The 17,500-nt window shown below is 40.8% G+C and overlaps 2 protein-coding genes across 3 annotated transcripts in view; both read left to right on the forward strand.

The window, feature by feature from the left end:
- Positions 1-11,575, forward strand: part of LOC137985606 (uncharacterized) — a 12,403-nt gene extending 828 nt beyond the window's left edge. The window contains exons 2-3 of the mRNA XM_068833238.1: positions 3,651-4,527; positions 5,511-11,575. Coding sequence (XP_068689339.1) covers positions 3,696-4,527; positions 5,511-8,752 — 4,074 coding nt within the window. The 5' untranslated portion in view covers positions 3,651-3,695 and the 3' untranslated portion in view covers positions 8,753-11,575. The remainder of the gene's footprint in view (positions 1-3,650; positions 4,528-5,510) is intronic.
- Positions 11,576-16,574: 4,999 nt separating this feature from the next.
- Positions 16,575-17,500, forward strand: part of LOC137985605 (uncharacterized) — a 21,183-nt gene continuing 20,257 nt past the window's right edge. The window contains exons 1-2 of one of the 2 annotated variants that reach the window (XM_068833235.1): positions 16,575-16,691; positions 17,286-17,500. The exon at positions 17,286-17,500 is cut by the window's right edge and continues 13 nt beyond it. The gene's annotated coding sequence lies outside the window, so the exon portion shown is untranslated. The remainder of the gene's footprint in view (positions 16,692-17,285) is intronic. The other variant, XM_068833236.1, reaches the window with a different exon arrangement.

Raw genomic sequence — 17,500 nt, forward strand, 5'->3', positions numbered from 1 at the left:
CAGTTAGAAAGGGGTCAGAATATGCACAGTAGGAAGTAGCAAGGATTGCCTACAGAACTCCTTAGCGGTTGAGACTTTTGTATCGTATTTTCGGTCTATGACCTCTTTAAAGCTTTGCTCTTACGAGCATGTCTTTTTGGGATTTTCCCCTTTGAAAAGATATGAGTGGTGCTTCTTTGAAAATTTGCCGTAGAGAAGGCTGGTTTTGTATCAAGAGCCAATTTTTTGACAAAACATGTTAAACGGTTTGACACTGCCGGGTGATACTGAGTCACAAAGAGCAAGATATCTTTAGGGATTTCATTCCTTTGCTTAAGCGCTGATTCCCTTTCTGCGAATTTGATGTCTGATAGGAGTGTCTCAATCAGACGTTTTGGATAGCCTCTAGCACGGAGACATAATTTAAATTTGTAAATGTTCTCTTCAAAAGTTGTTCCTGAAGAATTAGTGCGTAGAACTCTTCAGGGCTTCGCCCTTGATCACGAATCCTTTTTTAACACCTAGTGGGTGGCTGGAGGAAAAATGAGTGTACTGAAAGGTTTCAGTCGGATTGAAGTGTGTTTTTATATCCACAATGGATTGATTTTGAAAGCATTCGCTTTTGTATACAACAGTGTCTAGAAATGTGGCTTCAGTGTTTGAGATCTCAGCTGTAAATTTGGTGGTAGGGTGGTGTGAGTTTGCTGGTTTGATGAACTTGCCTATATCCGGTTTTGCTGACATCCCAAAACGAAAAAATGTCGTCAATGTATCGTTTCCAAATCATTGGCTTCATGATGCTTTTGCTCCGAATCTGTGTCTCAAGATCGGCCATAAAGATATTTGCAAAGGCAACGGCCATTTTAGTACCCATAGCGGTACCGTGAATTTTTAGATGGTTCTTTCTGTTGAACTGGAAAAAATTTTCTTTGCGTATGAGTCTTAGAAATTTTTTGATATAGTTTGTGGGGATTGCAGGGTTATTATTGTGAAAGTTTTCGTATGCTTTGCATACTGTACTGATTCCCTCTTCCTGTGGTATATTTGTATATAGACTTGCGACGTCCATTGATACAAGGAAAGTTCGTTTTGCTCACTTCATCTCTTCAATGAAATTGATGAAATCTGTACTCAGAGTCTTTAAGTCATTTGTAGTGCGTTTGCATTCCTGCCGGAATAGTTGAAGACATAATGGACTGCTTTGTCTCCTTTTATGGTGGTGTGTCCTGAATGAAGCTAGAAAATTTGGTACTTGTTCCATGTGAAAATGTGTTGACAAGAAACTTTGAAGTATTCAAAAATAAAAAAAATGTCAGTCACACTTCTGAAAGTAATACTGCGGGTTTAGACAAGAAGATTTTTTTGTCCCCTTTATGTGGGGGATTATCCTCATTTTGGTAGGGATTAGACCCAAAAAATTGTCCCCTGCATGTAGGGCATTATCCTTGTTTGGTTTTGCTTTGTGGCTAATGCCCCATGTTTCCCAGGGGTGGGGGTTTACATTGACAGGTGCATAAGTCGCTGCGACACGTCGCGGGGACAAGTCGCCGTAACAATTCGCCTTGTGTGACACGGTTAATTTCATTAAAATCATTGTCGCTGCGGCAGAATTTTGTCGCCGCGATCTTTCGCACGAATTCAAACCAGTTTGAATTCGTGCGACTTATCGCAGCGACAAAATTAGCGAAAGCAGCGTTGTCGCATCGTGTGTACACTTCTGGCAACAAGTCGCTGCGACAAAATTTAAATGAACCAATGGGAGAACGTCATATACGTCGAGATTGGATCGTTGTCTTCTCTATAGAGGGTCTCAATGGGGTAGTGGCATTTACGGTTATCGGCTAAAATTTTGGCTCTTTTACGGCTATCGGTTATTTTTTTTCAGTTACGGTTAACAAAAAAGTTAAAAATTAATTTTTGTTGTTGTAAAGAGTTAAATAGTAATAAACCCGTGTTTTTTTCTTTATGATCATCTCGAGCTTAAATAAGTTATTCTTTTGAAAAATTTTAATATTTGATAGATCATACCACTTCTAATATTATTTTACGTATAGAACTGTGAACTACGAAAAAGTATTCAATACAAGGCCATACAACTTAACTTGCGTCATACATTCTTACATTTACTTGTCGGAGTGGTGTCCTGTTTGTCCTTATATGGTGTTATATGCCTGTTAAATTATCTCAAAATATAGCCATGCTTGATGCCTCAAAATCCTTCAATGTACAGTCTACCTTGCCTCGGGTACCTTTTTTTGCCTGGACATCAAACCATGTCCACACCTTGACTTGCCTTCCGGACCTTGTTACTACTGGCTTACTAATGATAAGATCCTCTGAGTCACTATCCGTATCAACATCGCTGATTTCAGAATCGCTTGATGTTTCAAGGTGTAGACAGGCCAAACACGACTCCTATTGGTCAAGATAGGAAATTCAAAGACCTTGTAGATGAATTTACTGGCGTTTAAGAGCGATTTGACCTTAAGGTTACTTCCCACCTTCGCGGGTGCCCTTCGGCAAAAACATGGTACGCGCGCCACTTTAAATGAAACCCCAGCAAACTATATATCATTAAAAAGCTTAATAAATGTACTTTGACCTTTAAAAAAAGGTTTCTTCAATATTTCGTGATGCCAAGATCTTCCTTGTTTGTTTTTCAAGCTGCAGAATATTCGTAAAACACTCGAAACACTCCGCACGGCAACATTTCGTAAAACGTACTTCAAGTTGAAATTTCAGAAATTTGCCATCCCGACTGAAGTCTCTTCTAACATGTGGAAACTATTAATTTCCTCTAGTATACATTCTCGTATACCGGTGATTACTAACTGGAGTCCAACTATTAATTGCACATGACCTGTCGCGATCTGACGTAGGCAACGCGAGAGCTAGGGACTAATCGCCCGAGGGTATGAAATACACTCGCGCTTGCTCGCATTTTTCTCGGGTTCTCCGTCCAGTCGGCAAACTCATAGGCAATAGTTTTTAACTTCTGAAACACTTGAGTGGTTCACTGATTTCTCCCTAACTTATTTTGATGAATGAAAAAGGATTTGCTGGACTGTCGAATTATTGGGTCTTTGCATTGAAACTTTGTAAGATTCATTTAACGTTCTCCAAACCACAGTAGCGGTCAAAATATCTTAATTAAGGAATGACCTGTTGGTTACTACAATGAGATCATTTTGGGTATGTCTACACTATAACGGATATTTGTTTCGCCGAAAGGAAAAAGCATATCGGATAGGGCTTTTAATTGTTTACGCATAGCAACGTTTTCGGCGCAGTTTCTGCGAGAGAAGGACTCTGCACCACTTCAACTTAAAATCAATCTGTATGTATTGGATAGGCTTCTGTGCAACTTTTAAACTTGTTTTGTCACCTCACCTCACCTCACCTCTTCGCGCTCTGTTGCGCATAAGGCCTCAACTTGTTTTGTAAGCCAGGCAAAAGTCGTCGTCACAGAGCGAGTAATGGAACTGTTTCCCTTTGTATCTTTAAAAAACCCGTTTCAGTCATCAAAGCTTTGAAAATTGTTTCCTTGTTCTCTTCTTGAGAATATGTTTAAGGGTAGCTTTTCAGAATGAGCAAACCATACTTTCTTTTCCCGAAAGAGGTGAATTAAACGAAATCCGCTTATTACATTTATTCATTTATTTTTGTTTTAGGTCCTTTTCGCCATTGTGGCATTGCTTTATTATCATTAACTCGTGATGTACTTGCACCCTTATCGTGATGAGGAGTTAAATCATTTCAAGTGCTTGTCTCTGGTTTTAAATGAGTTCCCAAAGGCTTTACGTCAGACTTTTAAGACAATGTGGGACACCACCATTGGGCATCGCCCTGGCTACCAGCTTTGGGATGACTCCACTGCTGTGAGAAATCTCTTTGTCTCTGAAGAAGGAGGAACAACTAAAGTTCCTACCCACCAGTCGTACAATGGATGGGATTGCACCGCCTTATTCCAGGCTACCATCTTTGCAAAGTCCTTCAGAATTCATTCCAAAACACTTAATGATTTGTATGTGAAGCCCCGAGCTGTTCCTCATGGAAGTTTCCATGGTTCTGTATTGAGCCCAAAAGGAGATAATGCCGAGACCTTTGCACTGGCCATTGATCAGCTTCGGCGTTTGAGGAATGCAGTTTGTCATTCTTCTCGCTTGGAGATGGACAAAGCAACATTTGACCAGAACATTCAGTACGCTAAAGAAGCGTTCAAAGCTCTAGGAATTCCAACAGCATCGATTGATGTTATTGGAAGTTTGACTGCATCTGACTTTCCGACAACAGAAGTCCGTAAGTTGGAACAACAGCTAAGGGAAGAGAAGCAAACATACATAAAATGTTTAGAGAGCAGAAATACAGATATGGAAAAGATTGAGGAGTCCTTAGCATCCATAAAAAAGGAAGTGGAGAGCCTCACTGCCAACAAAGAGGTCGCGGAGGGCTTGAGGATGCAACAGGAAGATATAAGTGAGTTAGGGAAGGAGATCCATGAGCTAAAAAAGAAGGAAGAGGAACGATATAAAGAAGGAGAAAAAACAGGTAAAACACTAGGACAACCGTTTTCAAACCTCTTTTTAAAAACAGCCGGAGATAGCAATAGGCATGACAAACAACACACTGTCTATTAAAATATGACAAAAAGACAGACAGATATTCCATGTATCTCGCGTGGTTAAAAGAAAAACAAACAACACAAGTCACATAAAGATAAACGAAACTGTTACAGTACCGCTCGAAACTATTTTTGCATTTGCTATGGTTCTTCCTAGGTCAAAATGCGGATTCAATTTCCAGTTTGACCGAGATAAAAACCTCGTCTACGGCAAAAAAAAGCCGAGGTTTCACCTAGGTTTTTCCGTTGATTTACTCCGCTTTGTTAGCTTTGTTTTCCACTACATAAGGCAGGCTTAAGTTTTTGAAATTGCCACAACTGTGACATTTATAAAACTGCGTGTTTGGAAATTGATGGGGTCGAAAAGTGAAGCCAACATACAGTTTCCCAAGTCGGGAGTTTTAAATCATTTCCTTCGTTTCAAGCGTTGTAATTAAATAGTTTCTTTGTTTCGAGCGGTACAGTAGTTATTAAATTTGCTCTACATCTAAGTTAATCAAAGCCAAAGGTCAATTTCTGAGATGACGTCACAAACAAATTTTCTTTCTTTATTTACGTAGTTAGTCTACTAACTATGTTTAGTATAACTAGATCATTTATGTCATGACGAGGAGTTTCTGCAGTGACGTCATCTTAGGAACGTGGCCAATATTGCACAAGGTCTGTCTTCATTTAAATGACTGCAACTGAAGTTTGCTACTTCTACAATGCATTGAAAAGGAAACGGGAAATATGCCTGCTGTGGGTGTCAATTTACCTTAATTGCGAATAACATTTTCGGTTATGCGCACAAAGTTGAAGATGATATTTGTTTTTACTTCTTGATATCTTCTCTCTCAATAACGAAAAAATGGATATTTACAAAAGATTAAGGAACGTCTACTTTGTGTTTTACTTTTGCATTACAAAGACATCAAGTCAACAGTCCCAGGATCTGTTCTGCCTTCAATGATTCCAAACTTCACTGGTCGACGGAGTGAATGCCAAGAGATCGTGGATCTCGTGAGTTCCGAAGGTACCCGAATCGTGACGATCTGGGGCTCACCCGGATTCGGAAAGACATCGGTTGCTATAGCGGTGGGGCACCAACCGCAGTCTCGACGCTTTCCTGTTTGTTTCCTTTCATTACGAGGACTTCAGACAAAGGCACATCTGACATCGAAGCTTTTCAGCATCGTAGGGCAACCCACCCTGAGACAGAGATCAGAATCTCAGCCTCTGTCCTTTGAAGATGAGCTAATTGAGACCCTCGGCAGCATTTCAGATTCCTGCGTATTTATTCTTGATAATGTAGATGATCTACTAGAGAGTGGCTTTCCAAATGTAAAAGATGACGTCCTGCAACTATTTGAAGAAATTCTCACGCGAAATACAAAGATAACTCTAGTGGTGACGACACGAGAATCATTTGAATTTATCAACTTGAATTTCCAAGGGCACAAATCAATAAGAATAAGGTCACTGGATGACACCTCATCTCGTACGTTAGTTCATGAATTGGTGCCAAATGCTACTTCCGATGACTGCGCACAAATTGCCCAAATATGTGGTTGTGTGCCTCTTGCAATGAGGTTAATGTGCTCTCTAGTTTCTGAAGATGATGTTCAACCAAGCCAGTGTTTGATTGAGTTCACTGAGTCCACAACAGAAAGTATCGTCGACATCTTAGACAATCCAGATTATCCAGCTAATCAAAGATTGCAGTTCTTATATGAAAAGTCCTTCCACAGACTTTCTCCCGAACAAAAAGAAGCATTTGTGTCTTTGTCTGTTCTTCCGGGATGTTTCACCACGACTCTCGCAGCAGCTGTATTGAATGTTAGAAAGTGCAAGGCCATCACAATGTTGAAATTACTCCAAAGAAAATCCTTTATCGATTCAAACTCCCAGCCTGGAACATTCATAATGCATAAGCTTCTTCAGTCATTTGCTAAAGAAACAGGAGATCAGCGAATGGAAGAAATAGTAGCAAATGCAAAGTGCCGTTTCCATGCGCATTACATCTCTCGTTTCGACAAACTGAATGATGAGTTTCTGAATGGTCATTCCATGGATGCATTCATTGCATTCTATGAAGAAAAACAGAGTTTTTTAGAAAGTCTAGTAGACGGTTGCACAGATCCCAGGATAGCCGAGAATGTTTTTAAAGTTTTGATTAAAGCAGAAATGTTTCTGGACACGTTGTTTTGGTGTTCTATGGAATCTGACAATTTTGACACTATCTACGATTCGGCCTTAAAGTCAGCCAGTGCTCTAGGGAATACACATTACCAGAGGCGTTTACTAGCTTCTAAAGCATTTAGTGAAATTACCTGGGGAGCAGGAGGAAGTTCAATGCAACTTCTCGAGAAGGCATATGAAATCCAGTCAAAATCTTGTTTAGTTTCTGATGATGAAAGGAGTAAATATTTGTGTTACTTTGGCATCTGTCAGCTTGTTAACGGCGAGGTTGAGAGCGGGATACAGTGCCTGCAAGAGGCTCTTTCTTTAATGCGTGAAAGTGGAGAGCAGAAAATTCTAAGGCTCGTTGTTAACCAAGTCATGGCGGTCTACTATCAGTTCTTGAACGACCCATCTACCTCGACTTACTTCTATGACAAAGCACGCAAGGAATGCAATTCTGCTGCGGACGAGCAACTGATTGTTATTCCACCTCTGGAACGCAAAGGAAAAAAACCAAAAAAAGGCAAAGAGCTTCAAACAAATACTTTTGACTCGGGTAATTATTGGCCATTGCAATTCCTAATTATATTTCATATCAGGAAAGCAGCAAAGAACTTCTTTGACACTGACACCCAGCAATTTGTAATTAACCCTGCCCTTCGAATGTTAAATGATCTCCAGATAAATTCCAAAACCCCTTTTTATTTGTTTCATTTTTGCGGTAATGTTATGGTACTTCTGGGGTCAACATTCACAGAAGAGGGAATTGTTGGATCAGGTTTCGAAGAATCAGTCGCACGTCACCAAGCAACACTCGAGCAATTCAAACATAGCTCTTCAGGCCCAGAGGAGAACGTTGATTCAACCGTGACCCGTCGTTCTCAAGAATGCAATCACCCTCTTGCAAAGATCTACCAAGACTTCGGTAATTTGCACCACCACAAGAAGAACTACTCAAAGGCTCTTTATTTCAAGACGTGCGCTCTTGATATCCTATTGAGAACAAATAAACAAAACGCAAATGCATTCTTAGCCCATAGCTACCATTCACTCGGGGTGACACAGCATTCGTTAGGTGATTTTACCTCTGCTCTGCAGTCTGATCAACGGGCATTAGATGTGCGAAGAAAGTTGCTCGGAGAAGATCATGCAAGCACAGCTGATAGTTACCATTCACTCGGCGTGACACAGCGTTCGTTAGGTGATTTTACCTCTGCTCTGCATTCCTTCCAGCGGGCATTAGATGTGCGAATAAAATTGTTCGGAGAAGATCATGCTATCACAGCTGAGAGTTACCATTCGCTCGGGTTGACACAGCATTCGTTAGGTGATTTTACCTCTGCTCTGCATTCCTTCCAGCGGGCATTAGATGTGCGGATAAAAGTGTTCGGAGAAGATCATGCAAGCACAGCTGATAGTTACCGTTCATTCGGGGTGACACAGCATTCGTTAGGTGATTTTACCTGTGCTCTGCAGTCTCATCAACGGGCATATGACGTGCGAATAAAGTTGCTCGGAGAAGATCATGCAAGCACAGCTGATAGTTACCATTCACTCGGGGTGACACAGCATTCGCTAGGTGACTTTACCTCTGCTCTGCAGTCTCATCAAAGGGCATTAGATGTGCGAAGAAAGTTGCTCGGAGAAGATCATGCAAGCACAGCTGATAGTTATCATTTACTCGGGGTAACACAGGATTCGTTAGGTGATTTTAGCTCTGCTCTGCAGTCTCATCAACGGGCATTAGATGTGCGAATAAAATTGTTCGGAGAAGATCATGCTATCACAGCTGAGAGTTACCATTCGCTCGGGTTGACACAGCATTCGTTAGGTGATTTTACCTCTGCTCTGCATTCCTTCCAGCGGGCATTAGATGTGCGGATAAAACTGACCGGAAAAGATGATGCAAGCACAGCTGATAGTTTGTTTTTATTCTGGTTAACAGTAACCTGTGTTTGTCATGAACGGCTGGAATTTCTTTGCCGTTGAAAGACGTAACTTCTGAGAGTAAGAGGACAAAAGAAAGGAGATAAATCACATAACCAAGGGAAGATTTAGGAATGCATTGATGAGTGGAGATCTCTCGGGTTGTGCTGGATAAATTCACCTCCGGTTGGCCTCCAATGACTACAGCAAGCTTTGATATTCAGAGAAAACGATTTGAAACACCAATAGTGAAACGATCAGATCATGTAACGCCTTTGTTCAAGACTTTACATTGGCTCTCAGTTGAGAGGAGAATTCAATTCAAGATCCTCATAACTTATAAGACCCTGCATGGACAGTCAGCAAACTATTTGATGGCTTTAATTGACGAGTACCATCCGTCTTGAATTTTAAGATCATCGTCACACCCCTAGGGGCACCAAACGTCAATTTTCGGAAAATATCTGTTCGGAAGACGATTTGAGATCTAGAATTTGTGGAACTTTTGTTGTAAAATGTCTTGCTTGCCTGCCTGTCCTAGGCTTTTCGAACCTCTAAAAAATGGTATAATTGACCATTTTTAACGGATTTTTTACCCTAAAAAGGTCACCTAGAATTTTCAGGAGCCTTTTTTCTGGCTGAAGTTTTGATCCCTACAATTTTCGGATCACTTGGGGATAAAAATATGCCTATATCTACCGTTTAAATACCGGTATGTTATGTCTAAGTGGTTTTGAACAACATTCTCGTTGGGTGCCCCTGGTCACACTTCCTACTCCATCCTAAAAAGATTAGAACTGACTTTTATGGTGGCAGAGCTTTTTCGTTCCCAGCACCAAAACTATGGAACTCTTTGCCTGAGAACATTTAAAAAGCGAAGACAGTTAACTGTTTTAAACCAACTTAAAACGCATCTTTTTGGAGAGTCCTTTTTATCATTGATTAGATAGGGTATTTATTTAGCGACAAAATGGTTGTAAGGCGCATTGATCTGTGGGAATGCGTCATTCAAGAACTATTTATTATTATTAATAGTCGATTATGCATTCTAATTCATTTTGCATACATTACAATGTGGTAAGTTAGACGATCCGAAGGCCTGGCCAGATAATATTCCTCAAACTCGTGCCGCATTTTAAAGCGTTGTTTCGTGGCATGACTTTCAACTTATATCTCGGTCGGAAAACTGGTACTAAGACATGTGATCAGACATGCGGCGAACATGTGAGCAGGCCCCGGGCGGGAGGGGGGGGGGGGGTACTCTCTTTAATGGCCTATACGGGGAGGCTCCGCCCGAAAAGGGTACCTTTTTCACGCTTCAGGTATACAAAAGGGTAGAGATTTCACGAGTCGAAGTATATGAAAGGATTTAGGAATTTAAAAGGGCCTTTCATTATATTCCCATGGAAGGTATACGAAAGGGGTACCATTTGTCAATGGAAGGTCTACGAAAGGGGTATCTTTTCTACCAAAAATGGTTTATAAAAGTGTAAGGGGTCGGACCTCGGGGCGGAGCCTCAGTCGCCGTAGCTCCGCTATTTTGTGCTCTCATCGATGGATTTCGGTAAATTTAAGGACGGTGCCTACTAATTCAAATGTATTTTTGAGCGGCTTACTGACTATGCGGGAAAAGCAGATCTTAACAAGTGTTACTGAAATCCAAAAAGAAAAGTGGGGGTAACCACGCATTTTTCGAAGATAATTCATCAACAATATTTGTAAAAAGCTTTAAAAGATAAAGCAATGTATGGCGTTCTTTTCCAGATTCAAGCTTAATTATCTCTGAAAAAATACGTGGTTACCCCCAATTTTCTATTTGGATACCAAGAGCACTTGCTAAGTTCTGCTTTCTCCGCATAGTTTTGAATCGCGCAACAATATCCCTGCATTAATAAACACCGCCGATAGGCAATCCGAGTATCTCGAGATGCGCAGAACGTATGCGCAATAGTAATAGTAGGCACCGTCCTTAAACGCTTCGACGGTAGCATTTATCGAAATCTGAGGGAATTGTCGGTTGTTTAGTTTATTTGCTAACGAACAGGACTTTGAATCGCCGTGGCTTTGGGATGTTAACCGTATTTTGATTGCATTTGTTGATTAGTTCCAGGCCGATTAGTTCCATGTAGCTTAATCTTTATCCGGTCAAATATTGTTTGGAATTGGTGGAAAAGTAATCTGAAGGCAAGATCCATAAAAGTGAACCTGAACCAAGGAACGGCAAATTATGAAAATACTTTATTCATCAGGGGAAATACTCCAATCAGTTGCACGGAGTTTGTTTACGATAAACGAGCATGCAATTGCAAATGTTTGCTGATATTTGTGCTTTCGTTTACAAATTAGCTTTTACGCTTAAACCTCTGAAACATTACCGGTTAACACGAAATTTGAAGGCTATAAATGTAAATATTTTAGATCTATTAAACTTTCGAGTCTACGTAACTGGCGCTGTCACTCAACGTGTCAACAAATCGTAGTTTGTACAGGGGACATGCTAACCTCGCATGGACTTTGACAATATGATATATATCGATGAAAAACGTGGATTCTAGCAATAGACAGAGGCTAAAAGTCAGCTAGTGAAATTATATAATAAAGTGACGGCGTAGAACGCACTCTCATAATCTTTGATTACTACTTACTAGTTGTAAACGGTAAGCCGTCACCCACATGAAGCGGTTTTTAAAAAAATTCTTCACTCTGTGGAAGTTCAATGCATACCAGTAAGGAGATCCTGCGACTTGCATTTTCTGCTTTTCTAGCTTCTAAAAGTTTGCCTTCGAAATCGTTCAGTTGTAAATTTTCTTATAGCTAGTGTCTTCAAATCTTAAAAAATCTGCACTATGCACTCTTTTGAAAATCAGCCGAATCTCTCATTCTAGGCCGCTCTCCAAGCGTTTTTTTTTTTTTTTTTTTTTTTTGGCGTAATAAAATTCTTTAGTGAAATGAAAGATAATCACAGTCTTTTGCAACTGTAGTTGAAACGCAACCAGGCGTAGGAGACCCCAACACACAATCCCAGGCCCCAGAAAACAGCGGCAGTCCTTGGTCATATTTAACACTTTTTACCCTCCTTAAGTCACGAGCATTGCGATCAAAAAAATGGAATTAAATTCTTAATCCTAGCGTTGGGTTTTACTCCTTTGTCAACTCGTCAAATATCAACCAGCAAAATGATTCAAGAAGCGCCGGTGGCCGTAACCTTTTCTCCGGAGTTAATGGTGTTCACGTTTGACGATGTCCAGTCTGACAAGGTACTCAGTGTTAAAAACACGGATCTCGTGGAAACGGTAGCTCTAAAAAGCTTTCATATTTTGGGAACGAAGGGGGTTGAGATTATTGATGACAGCAAGGCCTTATAGAGTTCATTTTGGAGGGTTCTTTGCATTAAAACAATGGATATCTAGTTCATTGAAGCATGATACAGTCCCAAGAGTAAATAACTTGTATTGTTTTATGCAAAGTGACCCCCAAGACGTGTTGCATTATGGGATGGGTTCTCAAAGTTCTTTCATGTGATGGTGTCAATTTATCGATTGGTTCAAATTTGAAACTTGCCCCAGTTCCCTGCGCAATTCTGGGATGGCCCATGCGGTTCATTTCGTATGTCATTTCATCGCTATTTTCCTGTATCTCTCGGGTCCTCGCGGGTAAATAGCTTGCATAGAAACGGAGCAGACTAATAACATAATTTTTATCTCCCTTCTTGATCTTAGCTTCCTTCCACTCAATGGGAATTTTCCTCCCTAAGAGGATACCGTAAATGACCTAATAAAAGCCCGGCTGCCCGGGGCGTTTATTAAATGACTATGTTTGTGTTGTAAGGGGGGCGTTGAATAGATATGAGGCGTTTACTAGAGAGGGCCGTTTATATCAAGTTAACTGTAACAACTAGAAAATCCAAATAAAAGTTCATAGTTCCATATAAAAAAAAATAGAATTCGTATTCCGCCATGCCTGATATAGGGAATAGCTGGGCTTTTTAATCTTTTAAGGAACCGAATTATTGGTACGAAGATTGACATTATGAGGGACAATTATATAGGCAGAGGTCGTAGTCGATTATATGCAAACAATTAATAAAGTGGAACCCCGTTAATAAGATCACCTTTGGGCCATGGAAAGTTGGTCGTATAAACACGGGATGGTCGTGTAATGAGGCAGGGTCACATTATGATACAACACGCTTTAAAGATGTACTACACTTGATTCCATTTAATTTCGTCATAAATCAACCTTTTCACAGTTATTTTTTCAACCTTACAAACGCAGTTAATTGCAACTGAACAAAACCGAAAGCATGTAATGCGAAAAACAATGACGTCGCTCAGTTCCTATCTCTCCAGCTTTGGCTGGATTATTTTTCCACGGCACGCAATGCCTGTAGGGTGAACGTGGGCCTTTACGCCAATCACTTTGTACACAAGCGAGATGCGAGATGTCAGCGGTTTTATATTGCCCTCTGTCTCTCGAAAATTCTAAACATCTTGCAAGTTAGATGACGCATCCGTAGTTATTTTGGGCATGACATTTGCTGGAGGTGAACATTGATTTCATCCTCACTAACTCCTCTTTCACCAGTATCATTAGCCGGCGAACAGGCTCCCAGCGAGGGCGGAAAAAATTCGGCGAGTGAAACGTGAATCCGCGAGCGAAGCGAGTGGGAGACGGAGCGTGAATGCGCGAGCGAAGCGAGTGGGACTCATCACCAGACCGCTCTTGGCTCGTCCCACTCGCCCTAGATTACACTCGGCTAACTCGCCCTAAACCCAACCGGGAGCAATTCCGCAGGCTACAGTATCATTTGTTTCCTCTCCTCCTTCATGTGCTACTCCTCAAAAGAACGTGTCCTCCCAGTTGTCTGGAAGTTCGAGAATAACTGGTGCATCAAATGAATTGCCATCTACGGTTTTTTTCCATTGAAACTGCAGTCAGTTTAACCAGTCGTATTAACGGGGTAATTTTGTAAAGAAAATAAGGACTGAGGACTCCAAAAGGTGGTCCGTGGTCGTAATAAAGGGGTGGTCGCATTAACAGGGTGGTCGTAAAGCGGGGTTGCACTGTGCATGCTTTATACACCATATTCCAAAATGGCCACCATTTTTGCTCATCCTCGGTGTAAAAACCTGTGAAACTTACGGATGACGTAACACAAAGAAAGCAAAAGAGCAAAAAAAACATCACAGAATAACCTAACTCTACAAGGAGCAAACAAAACAAAGAAAAAGTTTCGCAATTTTTTACACCGAGGTAAAACCACGATTTTAATATTCTTTTGTTTGATTACAAATTGACCCTTTTCTTCTCGTTCAAGGGTAAATATTCTTTTGAATTTTACGTTTGAAAGCGAGGCCAGAAGGGCCAATTTGCATGGAAACAAAAGAATACTAAAATGGCAGCCATTTTGGAATAAGGTGTATGCATGGGCGTAGCCAGGATTTTTCAAAGGGGGGGTCACACTGTATCAAACAGAGGGTACTCGCGTTTTCGCAACCTGAATATTGTAGGTTGTTTGCGTAAAAAAAGGCTTACAAAGGGGGGGTCACGGGCACCCCAGGACCCCCCCCCCCACCCAGCTACGCCCTTGGGTGTATGTTGCTATACGCAACTCACTGGGACATAGGATACTGATCTGTTATCTCTTCTTGTAAAGAGCAACATCGAATTAGAGACGTCACTACTGGCTGTTCCCTCGAGGCTTAAAAATTAATATTGGGGACAATGTTGTTTTTGATGGGGTAACACCAGGATCCCATGAGTAGGAGCTTGCCTCTCCCATAAAAGCCCTATGAGTCAACCTTTGCTCGTATCTTTCTATTTTTAGTACGCCACGAGTTCTTCGGCTCTGCACGCACTGTTTAGAATGGCCAGTCAGAATATAGTTACGTTATTGTGGAACAATTAAGGACAAAAATAGCAAAAGCAATGTATGCAAATTGTGAAAATTGATGTAAATTGTTGTAAATGTGAGTTTCCTGCTGAAGGATTAGTTCTAAAAATAGAAAGATACACGCAAGGAGGCAGTGTGGACCAGTGGTTAGGACGCTTGCCTTGAGATCCGGAGATCCCGGGTTCAAGACCTGTTCTGACCACTCCCTGAATTTGTTCCTGGTAGTCCTTGGTGCAACGTCCCTGCTGCACTTGTAAATAGCCAACTGGTTTGCCTCCGGCCAGTTGGGATTCTTAATAGTTGTTGTTGTTGTGTTCTGTTGTTTCGTTGATTGTTTCATTGGCCCTGAAAAGCCCCTATGGGGAGCAGTCAATTAAGTATGTAATGTAATGTAATGCAAAGGTTGACTCAAGGATATAATGCATGGGGATGTTAATAGTCATGGGCTCCTGGTAACACATTTTAAGAACAAAGTGGATTGAGTATTCTCTATTATGAATTCAAAAGATCACGAGAATTACAGCTTCTAGCCTTGAACACATGTACACCCACCTTCTTTATGAATAGCCGATGTCACGTAATTTCTTCAATTGCAATAGAGTTTGCTTTCGATAGCAAATGAAACGTGCTGTAAACAAGAACGACGGAAGCCACCCCCGTGAGTTGCTGAGTACTGTAGGCCCCAATGAGCCACACGAACGACTTATTTTAGGGCTGAGCCTGAACTTTCTTGTTCTTCTTTGTTGTTGTTGTTTTTGCTATTTGAGCCTGAAAGCACTCTTAATTAACATTTTCTGAGTTCGACTATAACTAAACGAAGTTGTTCTTCGGTGTAGCATGCAATCAGAACACCACATTGTTAATGTTAAAAGACTTCGCTAAGTATTCGAGTGAATTTTCCTGTGTAGACTACCGTAGTTTACATTTCTTTTACCTTTATTTATACTACTCACAAAAACAAAAAAACAAATGAGCAAAATAATTTAAAGACATTCTTAACTCACTCTCAGCCTGGGTATGTTGTTATGTACCAGTCAAATCGAAGCTTCAACATCCCCCTCGGGCAACCCCCCGAGCATTTGAATTTTTGGAAAATTTATGTTGAAATCCCCCCTCCCCGGGCCAGAAAGCTGTTCAAATGCCTCATCATAGGTCTATTTCAGGTGATCAAATGGCCCCATCGAATTCCCCACCCCCTAGGTGCGGTGATCAAATGCTTCGCCCCCGGGAAGACTAAGATGATCAAATTCCCTCCCCCGGGCAGGAAAAGGCGTCAAATGCCCGGAGTATGCCCGGGAGGGGGGGAGGGAGGAAGATGTTGAAGCTTCGATTTGACTAGTACAAGTCATTAGTATGTTCTTAAAACTTTGGTTGATCTCCTGCGTGAAAGGGAAAGGTGTTTTTTTAAACTGAAAATGTTCTTATAAAAAAGAGTGTATCGAGCCAGTTATGAGGTAGTAATTTTAAATAGTGAGCTGTAGAGATGTAGATATATACAAAGAGACTATACATGAAAAACATATTTCCACTGCGGGCTTTCTTTTCTTTACTGCTTAGCTAACTGATTCATATATAACAGCTGCCGGGTGATGGTGTAACAAAAATGATCTTAACACTCATTTTTTTTGTTACAAATAAAAGCACATTCAGACTGGTGAAATGAATGACAAACGAGTTTCAGAAATAAATGCCAATGACCGCCCTGTATGCGATTGACTTGAATGACAAGCAATACTCTGCTTGAGTCGTGAACAGTCCTGCCGAAATATTGCAAGACAAAACACTCCAGGGGTCAAGTGTTCATACAGAATTTGTGTAACGCGAGAGCTAAGGTCGAGTAGTGCAATTTTTCTCGCGGTTCTTAACAACTGAAGTGGAATGGCTCTGGTCTATGACTGGATAACTTTTTTGACTAGGTACGTCATTGAACGTGTTATTCTATAAACTGACCACGAGGCAAAGGTTATCACTTTCGTCCCTCCAAAATGCTGATAAGAAGTGAACTACAGCTAATGACTCTTGTCTGTGTTGTCTTTTCGGCTAATGGATTTTGGATGTCACAGAAGCCAACTCCGCCAGTAAATGAAATCTAGACGCCAGTAATAATTGGTAACGTAAAATTCTTGTTTTACTGAGGTTCTATTGTTAAGTACTCTTCCTTATTGCGCATCAAAAATAACGACACCAAATTATTTAGTTTCATAAGAAGGGTCGCCTTAAATTAGAAACAATGAGAAAGTCATAAAAGGACGCAATACTGGAATCACTGCTCTCGCGCAAACTGATTGCAACTGTGCAGGACCTGAGCACCAGAAATACTTGTATTTGTCGCGGCAAAGACAAAACACTGAAAGAACTCAAGAGGCTCTTTACTTAGCCAAAATGGTTATTACGAGAAACCTAAAAGCCGTTTTTGCTTTATTTGCATTTTATTTTTTGCTTATTTGTAGAAAGGTTACGTAATCTAATCACATCCCAGACAATTAACCTGTAGATTTTGCTGTTGCTCGTCTGTTGGGACAGCTTCATGTTCCGGAAGGGAAAAAAACATTTGTTTCTCTTCACTGAGCTCATCATGTGACCTCTTGATTCTCTTATTTCATGTATCCCTATTGACGTGCAGTACAAATAAACCATTTTGTTTCGTTTTGTTTTTTGTCTTTAATTTTTTTGCAAATGGCCAAAAACTCCTGGAATACAAAGAAGCCGTGACTAGAGGTGAACTTACACATAAGAAAAGAAAACATTCGAGAGTACCAAGGTTCGGGAATCTTTACGCAATAGTCAGGAACTGTCACATCATGCTCCAATCACGAGACCGGTAGCAGTGTCACGCAACGCTCTTCCCTCTCTTTGTCTCCTCACCTACAAAGGAGGCAGAGAAGAGAGACCCTGGGAACAAGGTTGAAAACGTTTAC

Source organism: Montipora foliosa, chromosome 14 (assembly GCF_036669935.1).
Source record: "Montipora foliosa isolate CH-2021 chromosome 14, ASM3666993v2, whole genome shotgun sequence".
NCBI classification, from domain to species: Eukaryota; Metazoa; Cnidaria; class Anthozoa; order Scleractinia; family Acroporidae; genus Montipora; species Montipora foliosa.